This window comes from Trichomycterus rosablanca, chromosome 4, assembly GCF_030014385.1.
Source record: "Trichomycterus rosablanca isolate fTriRos1 chromosome 4, fTriRos1.hap1, whole genome shotgun sequence".
NCBI classification, from domain to species: Eukaryota; Metazoa; Chordata; class Actinopteri; order Siluriformes; family Trichomycteridae; genus Trichomycterus; species Trichomycterus rosablanca.
This window is the reverse complement of record NC_085991.1, coordinates 36296444-36322160: the sequence shown is the minus strand read 5'-3', so window position 1 is coordinate 36322160 and position 25717 is coordinate 36296444. Positions and strand designations below refer to the sequence as shown.

Here is a 25717-nt window from a genome sequence, read left to right as displayed (position 1 = left end):
TAGGTGGGATGATGGTGTTAAAGGCAGAACTGAAGTCAATAAACAACATCCTGACGTATGTGTTAACTCCATCCAGGTGACTGAGTGCGGTGTGCATTGCCAGAGAAACTGCGTCATCAGTAGATCTGTTGGCGCGGTAGGCAAACTGATGAGTGTCCAGGGTGCTAGGAAGACTACTCTTTATATGACCCAAGATCAGTCTCTCGAAGCATTTCATCACTATGGGTGTGAGAGCGATGGGGCGGTAGTCATTCATACATGTGATGCTGGACTTCTTTGGGACTGGTATGATGGTGGTGGTCTTGAAACAGGCAGGAACAGTAGACTGTGCCAGGGAAAGGTTAAAGATGTCTGTAAAGGTGGCAGCCAGCTGGTTGGCACATGCCTTCAGGACCCGTCCTGGAATGTCATCTGGACCTGTTGCTTTCAGGGTTGCGGCACGGTGGCTAAGTGGGTAGCACTGTCGCCTCACAGCAAGAAGGTCCTGGGTTCGAACCCCAGGTGGGGTGGTCCGGGTCCTTTCTGTGTGGAGTTTTCATGTTCTCCCCGTGTCTGCGTGGGTTTACTCCAGGTGCTCCGGTTTCCTCCCACAGTCCAAAGACATGCAAGTGAGGTGAATTGAAGACACTAAATTGTCCAAGACTCTGCTTGATATAAACTTGTGAACTGATGAACCTTGTGTAATGAATAACTACCGTTCCTGTCATGAATGTAACCAAAGTGTAAAAACATGACGTTAAAATCCTAATAAACAAACAAACAAAGCTTTCATGGTTGGCACCCTCATCAGTGCTCTTCTCACCTCGTCTGTAGCTAGAATGAGTGCTGGCTCTTCTGTGGAAAGAGGCACGGCAGACGTGGTTGGTGAGCCTGAGCAGTGGTCTCAAAGCGGGCATAGAAGGTGTTCAGTTCGGCAGGGAGTGAGGCGTCTGTAGTCTCCAAGTTACTGACTTTGCTCTTGTAGTCGGTGATTACTTGTATCCCTTGCCACATGCGTCGGGGGTCTGAATTGTTGTTGAAATGGGCTGCAATTACAGACTTCTGAATTGCCAACCGCTGAATATAAGGAGTAAATTATGGCACCTGTGACTGTATTTAGGAGTCTACACTCACAAACAGTTTGCATTACTGGGTGTTTATACAATGGGGAAATCCAAACAACTCCAAGACCTCAGAGAAAAAAAATGTGGTTCCTCTTTAGGAGCAATTTCCAAACAACTAAAGGTTAAACATCAACTAACTGTATAAACAACTGTGTGCAAATATTGTCAAAATGGGACAACATAAACACTACATTGTTCAGGATGAAGGTACAACTTAACTACTACAGCTGAATGAGTTTGAAAGGTTTAAATTGAAACCACAGACACAGGAACTGGTAAAGGAATATCACCATCGAACCACCTGGAAGGCTGTCATGTCCAAAAAATACACCTACTTCAAGAACCCTACCAAAGACCTAGACTTTTGTAGAGATTTTTTCTGGTTACAAACAAAAAACAACAAAAAAAACTTTTTAGACATAATGACTGTATGGAGTAAAAGGGTGAGGCTTTGAGTTTGAAAATGAATAATGAATATTATTTCATTAACGTTTTGGTAAGAAATGGAGGATAACCCACAATGCTATTAAAATTTCCTCCTGCCTTAGAGGTTTGTTTCACTTAAGAGACAGGAACATCAAAGCCCTTGTTTGAGAAAGTGCAGCTAACACAATCACAGAGCCCTGGGCACAAAAAGGTGGTGAGGAAGAGAAGGAAGATATGAAACGAGAAAATACGTATATTAGGTAATAAACAGAGAAGAGGAGAGGTCAGGAAGTATAGCTGGTACTACTTACACCATTTTATTTTCATATTTTTTATTTTTATTTTTATTTTTTTTGCACTACAGACATTTGTGTTTTTTTACACTAATAATGTGCAGTGTAGAACAACTTATTCGCTAAAAAATATAGCTACTTTATAGTCCTAAAGGGAAGGCATTACAAATTAAGACACCACAATACTTTTCTCCTGTAGAATCACATTCAACACTATTGAACAGTTTAAAAAGTGCCAACACAAAAAAAAAAAGAAAATACAATTTCTGAAAGCCACACACATGAGACATGGGGAAAATGGTGTTGTATTTTATTTCAATTTTATGTTAAGGGTTGATTGCATCAATTAAATCACTTCTCACTGTCCAAGAGGCATGTACCAAAATAGAACAGGATACACTTTAATTAGTTCAGTCAACACTAAGAGGCAAATGGCTATGAAAGCATCCCAATTTTACAAGGACTGTATGTTCTGTCTCACACACTGCACTGTGCCTGGATTCCAAATAGAATTTGGAGCAAGAACAGGCACCCAAAGACCTGAAGGAAAGTGATTTATTGGTGTCACCTAGACAGTCTTCGTATTTTTGTACTGGACAATTTTCCAAGACCTTTCTATTGAAAAAAGTTTTAAACTTTGGCTTAAATTGTCCACCTGAACCCCATTTCAAACAAAGTTGGGATGTTTTGTAATAAAAAAATAAATAATTCACTGCATTATTGTGCATCATTCATTTTTAAAACACACATGTATGGACTATCAGTCCCTGCTTCTAATTAAGCAATAGAACACGAGAGGGAGTGTGTTATCGCGAATATTCGCGATAACACGCGACCTTAAGTGTTCTATTGCTTTTATAGAACAGTTTTTACAAAATAAAGAAAGAAAATAAATCAAAGAAGCCCTGAATTTCATATTGAATATACTTTAATACTGACAATACCTTCCGCCAAAAAGTAGTTCCACAACGAATGAGTTGCTGCTATGCAACGGTAAGAATTCCCTACCCTGCCTTAACACAGTAGGATAAAAAAGGCATATAGTTTAACACTACAAAGTAACGCTAGTTTGGAATAAAAATAATAAGTGAAGATGAAAGGAAAAGGAAAAAAAGCTAAAAATAAAATTAATTAAGAATTAAAAGATAGAATTTAGTTATTTATTAGAGTTATTGCGTTATTGGTATATGTTAATCTGCACACTTCCGTATCAATTTCTGGATGTGTATGAGCACAAATAGGCCTACAAAACAACCGGCGGCTTGTGTGCATGGAGCTTGTCGTTACTGGCAATGCGTCAGTGGAGTAATACAGTTGTGGTGTGAAAAGGCCGTGCTGTTATCACAAATATCAGCACGGTTAGAACAGTTCTCAACCAATCAGTTTGTGAGGTCGGAACTAACTGTTGTATAAAAGCGTTTACACAGGTGATAGCTATTAACAGATTGTGTGAGCTCACAAAGAAATGTGTTAAATGAGAACCCAGGCTTGCAATTAGACAGAGTGAATATTCAAATTAAAATAAAGTAAAAAGTAAAAACAAATTTTTGATCAGCAATTGGTAAGCTTTGATCAGCAAATCGGGGGTGAAGCAGAGACAAAGACAAATGGCTATGAAAGCATCCCAATTTTGCAACTGTATCCTCTTTCTCACACACTGTGCCTGGATTCCAAATAGAATTTGGAGCAAGATCAGGCACTGGAAGACCTGAAGGAAAGTGATTTATTGGTGTCACCTAGACAGTCTTTGTATTGGGCAGTTTTCCAATACCTTTTTTATTGGAAGTAGTTTCAAACTTTGGCTTAAATGTTTCTCCTGAACCCCATTTTCAAAAAGTTGGGATGTTTTGTAATAAAAAAATGATTTCCAGTGTTTTCATTAATCAGCTTCATTATACAGTATTTTGTAAATAGAAACAGGTGTAGAATTTGATGCCTGCAACACACAAAGTTGGGACAGAGGTGTGTTTACCAGTGTTCTATCACCTATGCTATTAGTGAGACTTTTGAATGGTTTTAAATCATCCTGCAAAAGTGCAGCTTTTGTCTTTCCCCTAATAGGATGAGCGATTTATCCTTATGAGAGAGAGTGTTCAACTAGGGGTTTAAATTCCTCTTTTTTTTTTCTTTTTTTTTTGTAACTGTTTGTATTTTCTACAGTCTGGGAGAAAGTGTCTCCACACTGTTGTTGATGCACTACTGACAGTGTCTGCTCTCTAGGAAGCCAGGATTTTTTATACCAGCCTGTGTATATGGCCAGACTGTGTTTGAGTCTGTACTTTGTCAGTGTGGTTCTGTCTTTAGGATACTTCACTGTGTTCAGGTACTCAAGATAGCACTTTTTTTGCTCTTTCTCTGTCTGTGTGTTACAGTGGGTGATGTAGTTTTGTTTTTGAAGCATTTTTATTTGGTTTGGTTGGATTGAATTCACTGACGCACACTTACACTGTTCCACATCAGGAGCAGCTGTATGAGGGAACTTTTCACCCTGCTTAGTTCTTGACATCAAAGGGCTTTGTAGCGATAGGGCTGGGGGTCACTGTATTTTAGATCTAGCCAATATTTAATTGTTCTTTTTTAATTTTAAGTAGAAATTGCCCTACTTCAGCTCTACATCTGTTATTTTTTTTTTTTTTTCCTGTGAACTTCCGATTGGTCAAAATTGAATTTGTAAGTGCTCCATACCTTACTGCCATATACGTAGAATTGGTTCTATAATGAACTGAAATAATTTAATCCAAATATGAATTGGTATTTGAACATACTGTACGTTTGTCATTTAATTACACAGAATGCTCTGCATGCTTTCAGATCATTGCTAGATTAAAGTTTATAATTGAACTAATGTTCAATCCTAAATAATTAAACTCTTTACAGGTGTCTAATTTGTTTGTTTTTTAATGAGAAATATACGTTTTCCTGAGATCTGGATCTTTTTTTAGAATATGATTGTTTTTCAGGTTTAATTTCAGAGCTCAGCTTAGGTTCTGCTGAAGACCCTGCTCTGTAGGGGATAGCAGAACCAGGTCATCTGCATAGAGCAGGAATTTGCTGAGTCGTGAAACGTGAGACCAAGTGCTGCAGAGGGATCTAAAGACATGCAATCATTTATCTATAAGATTTTTAGTTAAAAAAGAAAAAGAAAACACAATCATTGTATTACTGTTACAGAAAGACTGATGTATTTACAGATATTTATTCAAGGTCATCAAAGAGCAAAAACAGTTTAAGGTAGGTTAGGTTTTGTTTCTCAAAGTAAAAAAAATCAGTGGCTTGAAAATCCACTTAAAAAGTCTTTTTAAAATGTATTTATTTTATTAAAAGCTTCTAATTCCTGGCAGACCTGTTTTTGTGGTTCATGGATTACATCTGACATTCTCAAGAAACCAGTTTGATCCAGCAGATTCTTTAATTTTTCATACTATGTTTTTTTTTTTTTATAATTCAGAAGCTGAAATCTTAAGACTGCTATTACACAGATGCCTCCTTACAAGTAAACATTTATACACAAATACTTCCACAGAGGATTTTTTAAATACAAGCTTAATTTTACACATGTACTTGCTGCATTAGAATCTCACTAATTTCATATGCATCCAAACACAGCTGTGACCACATATCAAGATCTTGGAAACTACTACACACTCTAAACATAATTTTACTTGTAATATTTCTTTCAAAACTGTCTGAAGGTTTAGTTCTAGCAAGAAGCAGGTTGTGCTGCAGATTTTACACATCCAGCAGCATGAAGCAGCAGGGTGCCTTAGCAATAGAGATTAAGCATGACAGTGATGTGTGTTGCTGTTTCCCGCTCAGTCAGGTTGCACATTCTTGAAAAGATCTCTAAGTCTGTGTGTTCTGCCAAATTACATCTCATTACAGAGGATTTAAACTTAAATTTCTTGTTTGCCTTCTTCTTCTAAAATCCGTCTATTATCTTTAAAACTCACACTTTAAAAAGAATGTGAAACTAGAGTGAGGGGAAACAAGTATTCAGCCACGTTTTTTTTATTTTATATACTTTAAGTGTATATATCCTCTTATCATTTTTAATATGCATAAAACCTGTTTAAAAAATAAATTGAGTGGCACGGTGGCTAAGTGGGTAGCACTGTCGCCTCACAGCATGAAGGTCCTGGGTTCGATGTGCAGGTGGGGCGGCCCGGGTCCTTTCTATGAAGAGTTTGCATGTTCTCGCCATGTCCATGTGGGTTTCCTCCGGGTGTTTCGGTTTCCTCCCATGGTCCAAAAACATGCAAGTGAGGTAAATTGGAGACACTAAATTGTCCATGACCGTGTTGTATACAACCTTGTGAACTGATGAATCTTGTTTAATGAGTGACTACCGTTCCTGTCATGAATGTAACCAAAGTGTGTAAAACATGACATTAAAATTCTAATAAACAAACAAACTTAAATTCATCTAATGAGCCTACATGAATCAGCTAAGATTCATTTTGGAAAATTACATGCCACAGAAGACAAAAGCAGAATAAGTTCACCAGGGTCGTCATCTTGTCTCATTTGTAACAGGCATGACCCTATGTAAAAAACAATCTTTTCATGATTTCACCATTAATGTAAAGCTCTTTTACTTTTGTGCCCTAGTAAAAAACCATCCATGAATACTTCTGCTGCTCTCTTTAATGATTAGATGTAAGAGAGAGAAATTGTCCTGACCACAATTAGGCTTAATTTAAAGTGAAATATTGTTACTGACAGTGACACTGATTGAAAAATATGTGGGTTATTGAACTGTTTAATTGTCGCAGCAAGTGTTAACCAGTATCTTTTCTGTCTCTTTGCTCTCCCAGGGTTTGGTGGGGGAAAAGTATGGCAGCATTCGAGTTCCAGGAGAGGTAGAATCGGCCGAATTTGAGATGATTCTTGATGCCTCAGTAGAAGCTGGTCTAGATACACGGATACTGGAGGAGTGGTACTGCCGTGATGAGAACTCTGTACCACCGGCATACTACCTCAAACCCAAAGCTGAGATACTGAAAAGCTGTCAGAACTCGGTAAGGATGTGTACAATGATTACAAATAACATTAACAGTACAGTATAACATTGAAACACTCTTGCTGGCTCAATTATACATTCTATCTATTATACATTGTGTTGCTAGTTTATATGACCACTTATTCACATTTGCTTGCTGAAAAATTCTGAAAATAGCACAGTCTTGCTGCAAATTAGCCTTTTCCACTTTATAGGTCCTACATAGGATGATGTCTGTGCAGACCAATGAAAATTTGTCATGATCCTGAACCATCTAGTAATGGTATTTTACATTGGCTAGATTTTTGCTCACAAATCAAGATATTACGTACCAGTAACACACCACAGACACAACACACTCATTTTGTCATTTAAATACATACTCAAATACATTTTGTCATTTAAAAAATATAGTTATAGAGTTTGCATCCTATAATACATATTACTTACCCTTCATTAACCAGTTTATTAAATAAAACTGGTAAGGCAATTAAGCAAATTAAACACAACCTGACTTGATTTCAGCCAAACCTGTAGAACATTAATCTTACTCAGAAATAGATTTGTTTAAATAAACTGCTTTAACTACTATATTTGTTATACAAGCTTTTCATACAAATGGTTCTTTGGTTAAAAGAGATCCAAATATGCTCTTGTGCACACCTGGATTTGTTCAATGGTGGCATTCTGAGATTTAAATGTCCAAATGATTGTTGAATACTAAGCGATAATACTAACGTCTTAAGGTGTGCAACTGTACAAGACTGCCGTTCAATTATCTCAAATTTGGCCAACTTGTATTTTTCGTTTCAAAATTCTCCACACATTCTCTATTCGGGACAAGTCAGGACTACAGGCCAGTCCAGTACCTGTACCCTCTTTTTCTGCAGCCATGCCTTTGTAATGTGTGCAGCACATGATTTTGTCTTGTTGAAAAATTGCACAGACTCGAAAAGATTCCGTCTTAAAGACAGTAGGGCTGGGCGATTTTCACGATTAATTCGGTTAATTAGCATGAACGTTTTCACCCGATGTTAGAATGTGACAATCGCGATTGTTTACATACTTTATATTTTAATTAAAATACCAACATGTCACGAAGCAGAAACTGACCAGACGCCCGCGGAATATAAATCAGGGAAAATTTAATATAAAAAGGGCGAAAACAGTGTACAAAATCAGGTAGAGTCCAAAACCAGCGAAAACCAAAACAGTAAACGGAAGACAACAAGGATTATACACGGTAACGGTCAGATTCAGTAATAAGGAGCGCAAACACGATCGGCAAAACGAGACACAAACAGAAGAGTTTAATTAAGATTCACTGAATCAAATTCACTGAATCAATTTACATTTACTCGCGTTACTGTAATTGAGTCGTTTTTTTTATGTACTTGTACTTTTTAAAGTAGATTTTACAGCCTGTAATTTTACTTTTACTTAAGTATGTTTTGTATTAAGAATTGTAATTCGCTACATTTTAAATCACATCCGTTACTGAGTAAATAAATCGCGTCTGGTAAACTGCTGCAGTGAATTCTGCGATAGGGAGTCGGATCTTTTGTCTCGGTTTCTTTTAAAGAGCCGTATGTATGTAACGACTCCCAAATGTGCGAATCGGTTCCTTTATTTTGGCTTAAATGGCCGTTCAATAGAATCGAATCATTCTACGACACATAATAGTGGTTAATACAGTTTGAAAGTTTTATGGGACTAAAATGACACATTACACATCCTTAAATGTTTAAAATGTTGTATCCACCCCCCAAATCACAAGAGGACAAAATCAAAGCTGAGCTGAGTGATCACTTGATGCCCCCCCCCAATGTAGATACTGATACAGACTTACTCAGTGGTGGAAACAGCACAGTACAGGCTCGTGTTCCTTTTAAGAAACCTGTAAAGAACTTTTTGTAGTTTTTTTCCTAATGTAAGGAGGTTCTGCTGAACATTATTTAAAATAAAAGTTGTTTGTGAGCTATTCTTAGATATAGATAGATAAGGATATAGATAATTTAGATCTATTTTGTTTTAGTTATTGTTAATTATTGTGATATCGTTATTGTTATAAAGTTTGAGTCCCTTAAAAGGATAATTATAGGTGGTGCTGTGACTATTTTTGCACTTCTGCAGCCTTTAATTACAATGCAAAAAAAGAAATTTGAGTCTTATTTTAATTGCATTGTACGAGAACAAAAAAAATCAAAATCGTAATCGACAATCGGGTATAACTTTAAAATAATCGAGATTTTTTTTTTTTTTTGCAAAATCGCCCAGCCCTAAAAGACAGCATATGTTGCTCTGACACAACCCCATCTAATGACAGACCCTGGTGTTTAGACGTGTTGCTGATAACAGTCTGGATGGTCCTGTCCATTTGTTTCTCCAAAAAAAGATCTGAAATACTGATTTGTCTGATCACAATGCACTTTTCCACTGTGTGATGGTCCATCCCAGATGCCTCAAAGCCCAGAGATCTGGACACTTGCTCTGGACATGGTTAATATAAGGTTTTAAGTGGCATTTGTGACTGTGGTTATATCAGCAGTTGATGAATGGCAGTTCTTGATGCAGTGCTTTCTGAGGTATCAGAGATCACAGGTGTTCAGATTAAGCTTGTGCCCTTGCTCTTTACACACTGAAGTTCTTTTAGACTCCTTAAATCATTTCATGATGTTATGCATTGTAGTGGGAGAAATATGCAAAACCCTATCTATGTTTGAGTAACCTTAATTTTAAACATTTTATTCATTTGTTGACAAACTGGAGATCCTCTGCCTATCTTTGCATGGACACTGCTTTTGTAACAAATCATGATTACAATCACCTGTTTTTTTAAAACCCTAAATTGCCTAAACTTTTTTTGAATGAATTGCAGATCTGAAATGCAGGAATGGATGCATATTAACAAATTAAATAAAGCTGGCCAGACAACACATAAAATATATTGGGTTTATTCTATTTGCAATGAAATAAAAGTCAAAGTTAATGTAAAACACTGCAGGTGTTTTTATTTGCATATTCCATACTGTCACAACTGATTTGGGGTTATACATAATGCCCACTCCAGCATTATTTCAGGTGTACCAAATAAATAGTCAACTTCATATTATATTCAGAAAACTTTAAAAAAGGAAAAACAATAGCTGTGTCTATTTAAATGTACATACCATTGTATATTTATGTCTTGTAAAGGAGGTATATGGGACTCCATAGCCATATGTGCTTAAGAGATTTGAAAACAGTAACAAAGTTGTTTTATATTTTCAATTCAGTTTATTTATGGAAATGTAAGGCAGATTTATGCATTATGCATACAGACTAGAAGTGCTATTGATAAAGGAAAATCTCAACCCAGCTTCTGCATGCAGGTGTTGGTTTAGTTTAAAGGGGAATCCGACACTAAAACATGTAGTGTAAATCTCAATATGCAATGGAATAGTGGCTCAGCTGCATATAGAAAATAACTGGCCCTAGAGAACTTGCTTGGCAATGAAAGTTTATTGGGCTCATGAATTCAGTTTGTCCTTTATTAAACCTTAGTATGAATACAGGTTTCAGCACTTGCTAGTTCTTGTAGTTTTCTCTGAAATACACTTCCCCTGAAAGCTAGAGGAGCTTTGCCAGAAGTACAACAATTCCTTACATGAGTGAAATTACAAATGCTCATATAAAAGATGGTTGGCGGCAAAGTGGCTCAGTGGCCACACAGCAAGAATGTCCTGGGTTCGATTCCCCGGTGGAGCTGTCCGGGTCCTTTCTGTGTGGAGTTTGCATGTTCTCCCTGTGTCTGCATAGGTTTCCTTTGGTAGCTCCAGTTTCCTCCCACAGTCCAAAGACATGCAAGTGAGGTGAATTGGAGACACAAAATTGTCCATGACTGTGTTTGAGATTATTGTTAAAATGTTATAAGATTGTGTCTGTCATAGTGATTTAAACACAAATATTAAACTGATATTTCTGTGTAGGGGCGCTTAGGTGGCGCAGCTGTCTATTACATTAGCCCACCACTGAGATTAGGTTTGAAAGACAGCAGGGCTATCGACCAGCCTGGTGTCCACACGGGGCCATAAGCTCAAATAAGTTCAGAAATGAACGCTGCCATGAAAAGATATATATATATATATATATACAGATACACAGATACACCCCCACCCTGCAGATACGGTGGCCAGTTAGTATCTGCTGCAGGCACTGCCAATTATGCCCGCTAGTTAATGCCCAGCCGACCGGTGCTGGTGTGCAAGCGGATATCCCACATTAAAAGATATTTTAATCATATTTTTATTTTTTTATTTTGTTTAAGTTTAGTCTAAATTAATTTTATTTAGATATAGAATAGTTAAGTATGGATACAGTTGAACACATTACCCTTATACCCATTGTATCTTGGTGCAGATCACTAATGCCACAAGCTTAATCTACCCATTATATTAGGTAGGCATTGGCATTTATAATAAAGGACCTGTTAAGTAACTGACTGCACAGCTGACACTAGCTAAATTAACTTATCTGACTTATAAAGTTAAAGTTGTTACCTTACTTCTATTAACATTTACTTGACTACATGCTTTAGCGAAGACAAAACTGTTTTATTAGGCTGTTTCTTAGTTACAAAAGTTATATTTTACATTACTTTTGCTCTTCCAGAAGTAAAATAATAAAATAAAGGGATGGAATGAAATTCTTGGAATCCTTATTATACCGAAAGGAATTACTTTCATTGGACATAATCTTTTCAGTGCTTAAAATCCAATAATTAAAGCCCAATCCAACGGCACTCGCAGTGACTCCCAAGCGAAACCTACAGTATACAACCCCTGGCAAAAATTATGGAATCACCACTCTTGGAAGATGTTCTTTCAATTGTTTAATTTTGTAGAAAAAAAATAAATCACAGACATGCCACAAAACTATCATTTATCAAACTGTCAACCCTCTGGCATTAAGAAACAATAAAAAAAGAAACAAATATAATAGTTGTGGTCAGTCACAATTGCTTTTTTTTAGATCAAGTAGAGGAAAAAAATATGGAATCACTCAAATCTGAGGAAAAAATTATGGAATCATTAGAAAACACTGCACCATTATTACTTTGTTGCACCACCTCTGGCTTTTACAATGGTTTAAACTCTCTGAGGCATGGAGTTAACTAATGACAAACAGTATTCTTCATCAATCTGCCTTCAACTGTCTCTTGCTGTTGCCAGATCAGCTTTGCAGGTTGGAACTTTGTCATTGACCATTTTCTTCAATTTCCACCAGAGATTTTCAAATGGATTGAGATCCGGACTATTTGCAGGCCATGCCATTGACATTATATGTTTTCTTGAAGGAAAGTTTTCACGTCCTTTGCCCTATGGCAAGATGCATTATCATCTTGAAAAATGAAGTCATCATCACCAAACATCCTTTCAACTGATAAACTGATCAACTGATCAACTCCAAAATTTCAATGTGGACTTTGGCATTTATTGAAGACCATCTCCCCTGTGCCTTTACCCGACATGCAGGCCCATATCATCAACAACTGTGGAAATTAACATGTTTTCTTTAGGCAGTTATCTTCATAAATTTCATTGGACAGACACCAAACAAAAGTTCCAGCATCATCACCTTGCCCAATGCAGATTTGCGATTCATCACTGAAGATCACTTTTATCCAGTCACCCACAGTCCACGATTGCTTTTCTTTAGCCTACTTTAACCTTGTTCTTTTCTTTTTAGGTGTTAATGGTGGCTTTTGTTTGGCTTTTCTGTATGTAAATCCCATTTCTTTTAGGTGATTTCTTACAGTTCAGTCACAGACATTGACTCCACTTTCCGGCCACTTGTTTCTCATTTGTTTTGTTGTGCATTTTCTGTTTTCAAGACATATTGCTTTAAGTTTTCTATCTTGATGCTTTGATGTCTTACTTGGTCTACCAGTATGCTTCCCTTTTACAACCTTCCCATTTTGTTTGTACTTGGTCCAGATTTTAAACACAGCTTACTGGGAACAACCAACATCTTTTGCGACATTCCACAATGATTTATCTTCTTGAAGGAGTTTTATAATCCTCTCATTTGTTTCAACTGACATATCTTGTGTTGGAACCATGATTCATGACAATCTGCTTTGTGCAACAGCTCGCCGAGGTGTAAGCACTCTTTTTAAACTGAAGAATAATTAGCAAATCTAATCTGCTGCAGATGTTTTGTTTTTAAACTGCAAATTACAGAGTGATTCCATAATTTTTTCCTCAGATTTGAGTTTTTTCCTCTACTTGATCTAAAAAAAGCAATTGTGACTGACCACAACTATTATATTTGTTTCTTTTTTTTATTGTTTCTTAATGCCAGAAGGTTGACATTTTGAAAAATGATAGTTTTGTGGCATGTCTGTGATTAATTTTTTTTCTACAAAATTAAACAATTGACAGAACATCTTCCAAGAGTGGTGATTCCATAATTTTTGCCAGGGGTTGTATGTGATCACTGGTGATTTTTTATGCAAAAGTCAAAGAAGATACATAAAAATGATTCCAGCCTCAAACTACAGCCATCAAGGACATATTTTACAGCTGTTACTTACAATCTATACCAGCCTTACGATGTTAACCGAAATAATACCTCCATATGTACCCTCAGGTCCTGTTGTTGTAGTGTGTTGTCTGAGTGTTGCTGTGATTATACAGATACCTGTTTGTATAATGTGAATCTCTGTAGTGTGTACTATTACTTTTTAATTTTGAATGATGTAACTTGCTACTGAGGCCTTAATTTCCTTCAGGGATTAATAAAGTATCTATCCATCCATCCATCCACTTTAAAAAATGGGAAGAAACTTGTCGAACCAATGAAGGTTGTCAAAAATGGAAATATTACTATAAATCATACAGTGCTGCAAAGGAGAACATACAGATTGATGTTGATAAAAGGAAACCACCACCACTGAAGGAAAAGATCAAGTGTGCCATGCTAGAACTAGCTAAGCGAAAGGCATCTGGTCCAGATGATAACAGTTGAACTGCTCAGGTTTGGTGCAATGGATAAACAAGCAATTTATAGATCAAATAAACTGCATTTTTACTTCTAGAATGTACTATACTAACAGATCATTACATTCCTCTTTTCCTTTCTATCAGACAGACATACAGCCCACTTTTATTGACAAATACTCAGAATCAGTTAATGTCATGGTGTCTTAACATAGACTGCCGGCATTTTGAAATGGGGTGTCTGTGAGAATGAGTCGCTCTGCTGGACTAAAATGAGAAAAGCAGCAGGGTCCAACTTTTTGCTTGTGTTCAGCAAAATAGCGCAGTGATCTTGCCCAGAGTAATTTGTCTCCTCATTCTTCTCTCCTGTTTTCAACTTTTGCTTTCATCCACCCTGTATTTTTCTCTTACTCTTCATTTAAAGTGGTAATATGACTTTCAAAAAAAATCGTATGGCAAAAATGTCAGACTTTCTTTTGAATTTCCTGACAAAGAAATTTGTAAATTGGTCCTTAGTTATAGTTATTTCTAACTGAAGCTTTAATGACCACATTTGCCAAAGATTGATTAAGCTTAATTCTTGATTAGAAAAAAAGAAACCAGTTGCTTTATTTAACCATTTAAACTAAAACAGTCTTAATCAAAAAATGTATCACTTTCTTGAAATAGTTGAAGTTTTTTTTATTGAGCAGAGCAATATTTTCCCTGTCTTTTATAGATGGAGTCAAGCAGAGTTGCTAAGGCCAAGAATGAGAAGGCATGGAGGGCTGTCTCTGAGGAAATCAAGAAAATCTTCAGAACTGCAGTTCTACATCTACAAGAGAAAGGAACCATGAAGAGTGTGCAGGCCAAAAAATTTATATGCTCAGGTATATGTCAGTAATCTAATTCTACATTTCTCTTTCATATGTTGTGTGTAGTCAGGAGACTGATTGTTAAGTTTTGTTTTGGCTGTTAGAGTGCTAAGGCATTGTCAAATTGTGAGATCATAATTTGGTAAATTTTGATAATAGCCATTTAAGATTCAAGATTTACTTTATTGTCATTTCACTGGACACCAAAAAGTACAGCAAAAACAAAATTATGTGCATTGGGTCATGCTAAAACCACCGCAGGTTTCAAATAGAAAATATATATAAAATAGTAATGGAAAAAAAAAAAAAAAAAAATTATATATATATATATATATATATATATATATATATATATATATACAGGGGTTGGACAATGAAACTGAAACACCTGGTTTTAGACCACAATAATTTATTAGTATGGTGTAGGGCCTCCTTTTGCTGCCAATACAGCGTCAATTCGTCTTGGAAATGACATATACAAGTCCTGCACAGTGGTCAGAGGGATTTTAAGCCATTCTTCTTGCAGGATAGTGGCCAGGTCACTACGTGATGCTGGTGGAGGAAAACGTTTCCTGACTCGCTTCTCCAAAACACCCCAAAGTGGCTCAATAATATTTAGATCTGGTGACTGTGCAGGCCATGGGAGATGTTCAACTTCACTTTCATGTTCATCAAACCAATCTTTCACCAGTCTTGCTGTGTGTATTGGTGCATTGTCATCCTGATACACGGCACCGCCTTCAGGATACAATGTTTGAACCATTGGATGCACATGGTCCTCCAGAATGGTTCGGTAGTCCTTGGCAGTGACGCGCCCATCTAGCACAAGTATTGGGCCAAGGGAATGCCATGATATGGCAGCCCAAACCATCACTGATCCACCCCCATGCTTCACTCTGGGCATGCAACAGTCTGGGTGGTACGCTTCTTTGGGGCTTCTCCACACCGTAACTCTCCCGGATGTGGGGAAAACAGTAAAGGTGGACTCATCAGAGAACAATACATGTTTCACATTGTCCACAGCCCAAGATTTGCGCTCCTTGCACCATTGAAACCGACGTTTGGCATTGGCACGAGTGACCAAAGGTTTGGCTATAGCAGCCCGGCCGTGTATATTGACCCTGTGGAGCTCCCGACGGACAGTTCTGGTGGAAACAGGAGAGTTGAGGTGCACATTTAATTCTGCCGTGATTTGGGCAGCCGTGGTTTTATGTTTTTTGGATACAATCCGGGTTAGCACCCGAACATCCCTTTCAGACAGCTTCCTCTTGCGTCCACAGTTAATCCTGTTGGATGTGGTTTGTCCTTCTTGGTGGTATGCTGACATTACCCTGGATACCGTGGCTCTTGATACATCACAAAGACTTGCTGTCTTGGTCACAGATGCGCCAGCAAGACGTGCACCAACAATTTGTCCTCTTTTGAACTCTGGTATGTCACCCATAATGTTGTGTGCATTGCAATATTTTGAGCAAAACTGTGCTCTTACCCTGCTAATTGAACCTTCACACTCTGCTCTTACTGGTGCAATGTGCAATTAATGAAGATTGGCCACCAGACTGGTCCAATTTAGCCATGAAACCTCCCACACTAAAATGACAGGTGTTTCAGTTTCATTGTCCAACCCCTTGTATATATATATATATATATATATATATATATATATATATATATATATATATATATATAATATAAAGTATATTGAAATAAGTATATTAAAATAAACCAATGTCTTTAACATGCATGGCTTATTAGCATAGTTTATAGCTACTAGCTTTCTTACTCTTTAACACATTTACCTTGCCATTTTAACGTTTTTTTTTTTTTAAAGCCTTGTGACAAAACTAAAAATCATTATTTGAATAGGGCTTCTCCTTACTAAAGTACATGTGCTTCTGTGCTTGCCATAATCTCAGTTTATATATGAAATTCATGTGCCAGCCAAATGGTTTTGATGCTTTTAAATTTAGGTAGTGTTCAATTTTAATATTAAAACCTATACTTAATTACTGCTCTCACACTAAAGTGATGAGTACCGTAATACAAAAGTATACTGTATTTATAGTGTTTACAGATGCAGTGGCCAAATATTCTATTGTTACAAATAATGTCAATATCTGCAAAACAAATTACATTAATTGGTAAAAAAATTAATTATCCAAGTAATACTATTGTTCACCTAAGAAAACGGCATTCCCAAGAGCCCTGCATTTCTTAAATGCAAACATGGTGGGCTTCCCAACCAAATGACCAGTGGCATTAGGTGAAGTAAATCTATCACTCCAAAGTTTTTGTTATTTACCTGGTAACCATAATATTATACCCAGTGCACATTTAACTTTACATTATAATCTAGACATGCAGGTTGTAACATTTAAACTTATTTACAAACATATTACAAAAACAAAATGTTTATGAGAAGAAGAATGCCTTTATTTGTCATGTATACATATACACATGCTTAAAAGCTGTAATCAGCGCAGGGTCAGCCATTGTACGGTGTCCCTGGAGCAGACAGAGTTAAGGGCTTCTCTCAAGTGCCCAGCAGTGGCTGCATTGCAGAGTCAGATTTGAACCGACAATCTTCCGATTGATAGCCCAAAGCTATACCCACTAGGCTACCAAAGTCCCTCATAAAGACACTTATAAGCACTGAGGCTTTGACATTCATATTGCCTTTCCCACCATTGCTTAAAATGTTTGTATTGTAATACTTATTACAAGGCTTTAGTTACATGTTCTGAAAATAAACTGAAGTGACCTTGGTATGAGTGTCTTAGAAAATGGACTAAAAGTTGGGTTTATGGGCTTCTTCTTACTGGGTTCCAATGTGTCCCTTCTGTTGTTGGAAATAGGTATGTGTCCTACTTGTATTACTGCCAGCACTTTAGGGTTCCAAGGGAAAGTAGACATCTGTTTGTATAAAAATAGCCTATTTTACAATGGCCTCTTACAGTCTTAAAACTTTCTAGGAACCCTGCACAGCAAAATCCCAAGTGCTAAGCGAGCTTTTCTATGCTTTGAGTTATTTTGCAGTGACAAATATTTGACCTGAACTGGTCGTAAATACATGAACTACATGAACCCTGAACTCTGGCCATTTAAGAACACTAACCACCTTGAAGTAAGGAAAATGCATTAGGATAATTACAGTTATGCTTCAATATTTAACTTCACAAATGAGCACTTATGGTGAGCAAATCCAATTGGTACATGACGCTGCAGCTTTCTATCAGGAAGGCTTTTTAGGCACTCTCTTTTCCTGTATTTAATATCTCATCTCCTGATTAACAAGGAAAGTCGATACTTAGCTGATGGCAGTTTGGCAAACTATCAGTAGAACGCTTTCTTCAGACGTCTTTTGATAAGTAAAAGCACTGCTGGATAAAGAGATCATATCGAATATGTTATGCCTTTAAGGCAGCTTAAGGAAGCAAATCTTATCACATGCTGAAGACTGGCAAAACTGTAGAAACCTGATAAAACAATGATTTATGTGTACAGATCTATAAAGCTCCATGAAAGTAATTAAAATATTAAATAGTTAAAAGTGTGAATGCGAAACTAATTATGTCCTATCTCTTTATTTCATAGCTCTAGAAGATGAACTGGATTTTGCTTTAGGGAAACAGACGCCAGCTTTCCTGAAGAAGTGTGTGTGTTACATCCGCAAAATTTCCAACTTTGACCGCTTTGCCAAGCTCCCAGAGATGGCCCGCTACATGGACATTGTTGTGAGTGGGGATCAGGTAATGAGAAACCAAGAGGCCTATGAGCGGCTTCTAAAAGTCAGAGACGAGTTCATTCCTACAATAGTTGCTGCATCAAATCTCCGTGTCTATTCCTCAGTTACCCATTGTGACATGAAGCTGGGTTACTCCCAAGAAGTGGAGAGCCACTATGTGGAGGGACTGTGTAAGCAGTTCTACGAGGACATGGTGGACATCATTCAGGCTACCGTCCAACAAAACTTTGACACAGAAACAGATCCACTGTATGATGAGATCATACAGCATCTTTCACTCTGCAAGACCTTTTCCTCATTTTACGTGTATAAAAGTGAGACTCTGGATATGGTGCAGGAGTACCTGTACCCCTCCAGTGGAGGGAGAATAACGCCCCTTGTCGTTTATGGAGGACCCTGCACAGGGAAGACGTTTTTGCTTGCTGAAGTGGCTAAACAGGTAAGAGACCTGTCTGTGCATACATGTGCATTATGCATTACCAGATGATATATTATTTATTATTTATCTTTTGTAAGCAGACTGCATTGCAGCATTTGGGAAACACTGCACAAAGTATCATTAATATGAAAAAATGCAAAGAAACACCAGGGCATTAAAACACATCTCAGACAGTTGAATCCATTAGTAGGTCTATTGCAGAATATTTGACTTAAAAATGAATTAAATATGCACATTATCTGCACAAAAGTTACAAAAGCACATGAATAGAAACAAACCGGTTAATAATAATTTGGCAGAATATTACCCCAGATTTGGTAGGTTCACTTTTGCAAAAACTTTCCTAAGACGTTAAATCCCATTAGAGGTAATGGCCCTCCAAGACGATCACATGGCTGACATTCTGGCAACTGTATGCATGTATAGTCAATGAAAGAAACATATATAAAACATATACATGACAATACTACATCATAAAGACAAATATTTTAACAGTTACACTAAACCTTCACTATAGTGTTTAACATTTGTCTGTGCTTACACTTGGTTTAGGCCCTTGTGCAATACCAATCAAATTAAAGAGGGGGATTTTGGGGTAATATTCTGCCAAATTATTATTAACCTGTTTCTATTCACATGTTTTTGTAACTTTTGTGCAGATAATGTGCGTATATGATTGATTTTCATTATATGTGTATGTGTGCATGCTGTAACTGCTTTAAATTGTGTGATATTGTGCTTCAGTGTTCAAACAAGTTATATACAATTTTGACTCTTTCTTACATTTCAAATGTAAGAAATTGTCACTTGTCACTTTGTACTGTACACTGTAGTAAGAAATATTTTCAGTACAAAGAAGTATCACTCAACATTACTTACTATATACTTCTGAGTTTACTGTTCAAAAATAAGAACCTGCTCTTACACATGTACTCTATTGTCAACTCTTGTTATATAAAGGCATTTGAGAACATCTGACTACTAGCTGTTTACTGCAATTTCCTTGCTTGCCTTTTTGCCTCCAGTAAAAATTACACTGAATTGTATGCATAATAAATAATATAGTATTTTTTCAAGCTTTGTTTGCCAGTCTTGCTTCTATACACATAGATGGTCACAAGGATTTGCAACAGGATACAAGTTCCTGTTTAACTTTAAATAACAATCCGAAGTTTGTTTTGTGTGTTTGTTTCAATGTGCATAATTTTTATAGACAATAAAAAGATTTAAGTATAGCACTATTCCATGGTCAAAGGAAATTCCAGAAGTAAATTTCAGAAAATTATTAAAACAGTGGTAGTCATTTCTTAGGCTCTAGGATGCCACTAAACCACAAAGAAAACCATTATTTCCAATTGGCAGAATCTTTAAACACATGGAAAATCTAAACACAGATTATCTTGTTTACACCCTAACAACCTTACTCTCCCCCTTGCTCTGATTTTGCACTATAAGATCTTTTGCACTATTGCATACATTTGCTATTTGCCCAGCTTGCAAATTCTTGTTATATGCACTACCTTATTATTTAAAATATGTTGTTTAAATATTAATGTCTACAATAATTCATCATATGCACAGGTAATCATCTAAAATTCCTCATTTATTTTTTGTCTAAATATTGATATTTACAATCCATTTGCCACTTGCAAATGTATTTTTTTCCCTTTAAAATCCCATTTATATCAATACACTCTTATTAGTGTTTCTACCTGCTATGGTCTATGTCTCTCTTTCTACAGGGTGTCCCTAAAGTCTGGACACAAAGGCAAAATATTGCATATTTTCAATACATTTTAATACATTTTTCAACAACATTTTATTTCATTAGAATATTAATCAATAACATCTTCAATGTGTTTTCCACTATTTGTGATGTAATATGTATTTGTATGTATTTCAGTAAACATATAGTTAGTTATAGTTAGTGATATTTCCTATGTGTCCAGACTGTATATTTCTTTAAATGTTTGTTATTTCTGTATTTTAACCGCCCTCCCCTTGTTGGTGAACTCACAGTCTGCTTTTCCTTTATATGTGTACTGTATATTGTTAATGGTAATTAATTTAATTAAATCTACTCTAATGTGGCCAGTTTGGCTTGATGACAGTTCATTCAAAAAGTAGCAAAATATGTCAAAAGAAAAACTAAAGCCTCCGCATGACTCAACAATATAAGAAAGACTAGCAAAATGGTATTAATGTAAGGGTTATACAACCACTAAACACTAAAAACATTCATCTCTAAAACTCTGATACAAAACAGTTCACATAAAAAGTATAGGCTAAAACTCCTTTGTAGCAATGTTAAAGACTAATATTAAATTATAGATTATGTTAAGTGACAATCATTGATGCTGAAGGTGGTGCAACCAGTTAAGTTTTGGGTTAATTGCTTTTTATATGAATATCAAACAGCACTTTCATGAATAAATTAAATGTTTAACAATATGTGTTCTCTTTGTGTAATATTTTGTTTATTATCTATGTACACACTGTATAACCAGAAGCTCTTGTTTAAGTAGCTAAATATTTCTTTTTTGTTTTTGTTTTTTTAGGCTTACTCATGGCTTCAAAAAGAAATGGAACCAGAGACAGATCCTGTTGTCATTGTTCGCTTTATTGGCTCGTCCGACCTCTCGACGGACCTCCGAAATCTCCTTCAAAGTATTTGCGAACAGATTGCCATCAACTATCGCTGCCTAATTCACTACCTACCCAACAAGATTGAGGAGATAAGAGAATTACTGGTTAACCTCCTGGTAGAGTCTTCTTTTCAGCGACCTTTAGTTATTATCCTTGATGCCTTGGAACAGCTGTCTGATGCAGATGAGGCCCGTAAGCTGTGGTGGTTGCCTGTTCATCTTCCTAGTACTGTACGTATTGTGGTATCAACCTTGCCCAATAAACATGGGATACTACAAAAACTTCGTTGCCTTATCCACGATGAGAACAACTACGTAGAACTGATGCAGAGGGACAGAAAAGCATGTAGCCAGACACTCAAACAGCAACTTTTGAGTGTCAAACGAAAGGTAACTTCAGGCCAACAGATCTATGTGAATGAAGCACTGGCTAAATGTACACTGCCCATGTTTGTTAACCTTATCTATCGTGAGGTGGTACACTGGCGGTCGCACAAAGATGTAGATGATAGATCCCTTTGCTCAACAGTGCATGAGAGTATAGAACATCTCTTCATTTCCATTGAAAATAAGCTGGGCTCCCACTTTGTCTTCCGTGCATTGGGCTACATTACAATGGCACGTGTAGGGTTGACCGAGGTGGAATTGGAGGACATATTGTCTTTGGATAACAGTGTACTTGGAGACATCATGATCAGCTCAAATTTGCAGAGTCCACTGCGAATCTCATACAATCTCATTGCTCTACTACGGGAAGAACTGGAGGGCTACTTGGTGGAGAGGCAGGTACGCAATGTTACCCTGCTGGTGTGGGCAAACAGGCATCTGCATCTCATTGCACAAAAGCTATATCTCAGTAATGAGGAGGATGTCCATCAGATGCACAGCCTTTTGGCCGAGTACTTTCTTGGCATATGGTCAGGTGGTAGAAAGAAGATTTTCCACTGTGACAACAATCACTTTGCCTCATTAAACATCTCTCAGCATCAGAATCCTCATCACCAACAGAGCCTCCATGACAAAGCCTCGGCTGACAAGCACTCTTATGACCGGCAGACTCCAGAACAACCATGGGTGTTCCAGTGCAACTTACTTGAGCCAGACATTTTCTTTGTCAATCACAGAAAAATGACAGAATTATTATTTCATTTGACAAGAAGTGGACGAACAGATGATCTCATGTATGGTGTCGTCATGAACTTCAGTTGGCTCTATACCATGCTTAAAATTGGACAGTTTGACAAAGCCTTGTCAGACATTGACATGGCTTATAGCTACTCACAAGAAAAGGAGCTCAAATTTCTAGCTAGTACACTGAGAAGTATAAAGGTCAAGGTGACCAAGAACCCTGCCTCACTGTCAGCTGAGCTTCAGCAAAGGCTTCTTCCTGTTGTTACTTCTCTTCCGAAACTTAGACATCTCTTATTAGAGTGTGACAAAGATGGGCCCAAGTACTGTTCCATAGTGCCATTACACTCATCCATGGATGTTACTTACAGTCCTGAGAGACTACCACTATGTTCCAGTTACATGCAGATTGTAGATATTCTACCCACCTTGGCCCCTCATATTGCAATTGTAGCCCTTGAGGACGGTTCTGTCAGTACATGGGATGTTGAGAGCAAACAGTTGCTGAGACAGATAGACACAGCAAGATCAGTTGTGCTTGGTGTTAGGCTTACCACAGATGAGAAGTACCTCGTGGTTGCGACTACAAAGAACACACTCCTTATTTATGACAACCATAAATCCTGTTTGTTGTCTGAGGTGGAAGTAAAAGGCTCCAAGCAATGTGGCATTACTGGAGGGGTGGCATTCATCAATGGATTTACCTTGTCCAGCCACCATGCTTTAGCTTGGCTGGAGGCCAGCAAGGATGTCAGTGTCATTGACTTGGTCTATGGTTGGCCCCTATATCAGTTCCATTGCTGGTATGAAGTAACTTGTGTTGAATGCTCCCCAGATGGAATGTATGCTTTCTGTGGGCAGTATTTGAACACTACAACTATATTCCACCTAGGAAGTGGGGAAAAGCTTGCCACAATGACTTCTGACTTTTCTGGAGGCTTTGTGAAGTCCATCCTGGTATTAGATACAATCCATCAAATGGTAATGATTGATAATGAAGGTAGTCTTTCCGTATGGAACACCAAAGACATTACAAATCCCAAACTTATGGAGGACTACGACTGTCGAGGGGATGACAGTGAAGTCGTAGGTATAGAACTTTCGGAGGATCAGAGATCAATCCTCATTTGCAAAGCGAGAAGCATCGAGGTGCTTGATACTAAGCTTTGGAAGATGGCAGAGAAGTTCAAGGCCAAACGCAGTGAGAGATTTGTGGCTGCTGTTCTGTCAAAGAATGGTCAAAGTATTGTGGCATCCATGGAAAATACCTCATCCATATTTGTCTGGAGAAGGGACAGTGGGCAGTGCATGGCTAGCTTAATAGAGATATCAGGAGCCATTGTCAAGTTGATCAAGTCCACACATCATAACTTGCTTTTGTCTGTTGCCAGTAGTGGGGTTCTCTCAGTTTGGGACATTGACATTATAACAGCAATGTCAAACATTGACAAAACAGGAAAACAAATACAAAGTGTACAGCTGTCTGGCAGAGAAGACATGGTCTACACGATGGATGGGTCTGAAGCCATTCATAAGTGGAACTTCGGCACAGGCTTCATTGAGATAGTGTTTAAACATGAAGGTGTTGTTGAAAACTGTGTCCTTACCACAACTGGTGACCTTATGGTAACTTCTGATGACAAATGTAGCCAATACATCTGGCAGACAGCCACCGGTGAGAACATCTTTCGAATCAATGGGCAAAAAATATCTCAACTTTTAATCACCCATAATGACCAGTTTGTGGTATCTCTTTGTGAACAAAATGCCTCTCGAGTCTGGAGACTCGCCACTGGACACAAAGTGTGTAACATCCTGGTAACTCTTCAGCATGCTCTTATTACCACAGCCAACACTTTCCTGGTTGGTACAAATAAAAACAAGCTCTTGGCTGTCAGCTTGTGGTCAGGCAGTGTATCCAAGAAGTTTATCTGTGATGATGGAAATACGATCACAACTTTTAAGCTAATTCCAGACAGTCCAGACTGTGTAGTTTTTATCACATCAACAGAGACTGTTTTTATTTGGAATGTTGCTGACGAGTCTGTCTGTAGGAGGGTTCAGCTGCCAAGCAACTTCTTGAAGAACTTGGAAGACTTCCAAATTTCACCAAATGGAAAGCTGGGAATAGTATCCAAGGGAGATGAGAACATTAATGTTCTCGATCTGCACAGTGGTAAACTCCGCCTAATTCATGCATCAGGCATAATATGGAGGCAAAGGTTGTCACGGGATGGACGCTACTTGGTGTACATCTGTTTCCGAAACTGTGATGAAGATGACGACGCAGGTGTGGTTTCTAGTTTGATTGTCATGAGACTTGCTGATGGAAAGAGTATTGGGACCTGTTCTCTCTACAAGACACCGACCTTCTTGTGCCTCTCACAACGAGCACTTAACATCATCATTGGCTTTGAGGATGGCAGCATTGGCACCTATACAGTTGTGGATCGTGTGGATGCAGCCCTCAAAATCAAGATCGCCACCTCCAACAGCCGCCAGATTGTTAACAATGCCTCGCAGAAAGTACGACCTAAGTGCAGCACCAATACCTTCAAGTCTATTGCTGATTGCGTGTGGAGGGAGTCCACTGAAGTCTTTTCTCGAGATAGCCCCATCAACGTCTCAGATAGTGGAGAGCCCGAATCAACAACCCCTACAAAAAAGAGTGAAATAGTGCAATGAGTGACCTTTTTAAGATGTTAGTTTTGCAGGTAAATGGGACCAGGTTTGGATGCAGTTGGTTAATGTTTACAGCAACCTTGTGACTCAGTTGCACAATTCAGTTCTCGGGGTATTACAGTGGTTCCTGGACAATTACTATTAAGATGCAGTCTTATTTGGTTAGGTCACTTTCATTCTGTTATCACTCTGCTGTATGTGAATTATTTTTTTTGCTGTTTCATAAGTTACATACAGTACATCGTTGCTCTATCTATTCTGATTGGGTTTTGACAAGTTTATTATGTATGTACATGTAATTTATATCAGATACATTATTTTATTGAATTGAGCCATACTACTTCTTACAGAAACATAAAAAGTATATATTTGCAGCCAAAACATTTATTTAAATTTTACCAATATTTAGTCATATTTGTGTCC

At 37.5% G+C, this 25717-nt stretch overlaps 1 protein-coding gene across 1 annotated transcript in view; it reads left to right on the top strand.

Moving 5' to 3' along the window:
- The window catches only part of LOC134311629 (NACHT and WD repeat domain-containing protein 2), a 68677-nt gene extending 43257 nt beyond the window's left edge, over positions 1–25420 (top strand). Inside the window, exons 5-8 of the mRNA XM_062993279.1 lie at positions 6637–6840; positions 14520–14670; positions 18250–18839; positions 21398–25420. Coding sequence (XP_062849349.1) covers positions 6637–6840; positions 14520–14670; positions 18250–18839; positions 21398–25297 — 4845 coding nt within the window. The 3' untranslated portion in view covers positions 25298–25420. The remainder of the gene's footprint in view (positions 1–6636; positions 6841–14519; positions 14671–18249; positions 18840–21397) is intronic.
- Positions 25421–25717: the final 297 nt, after the last annotated feature.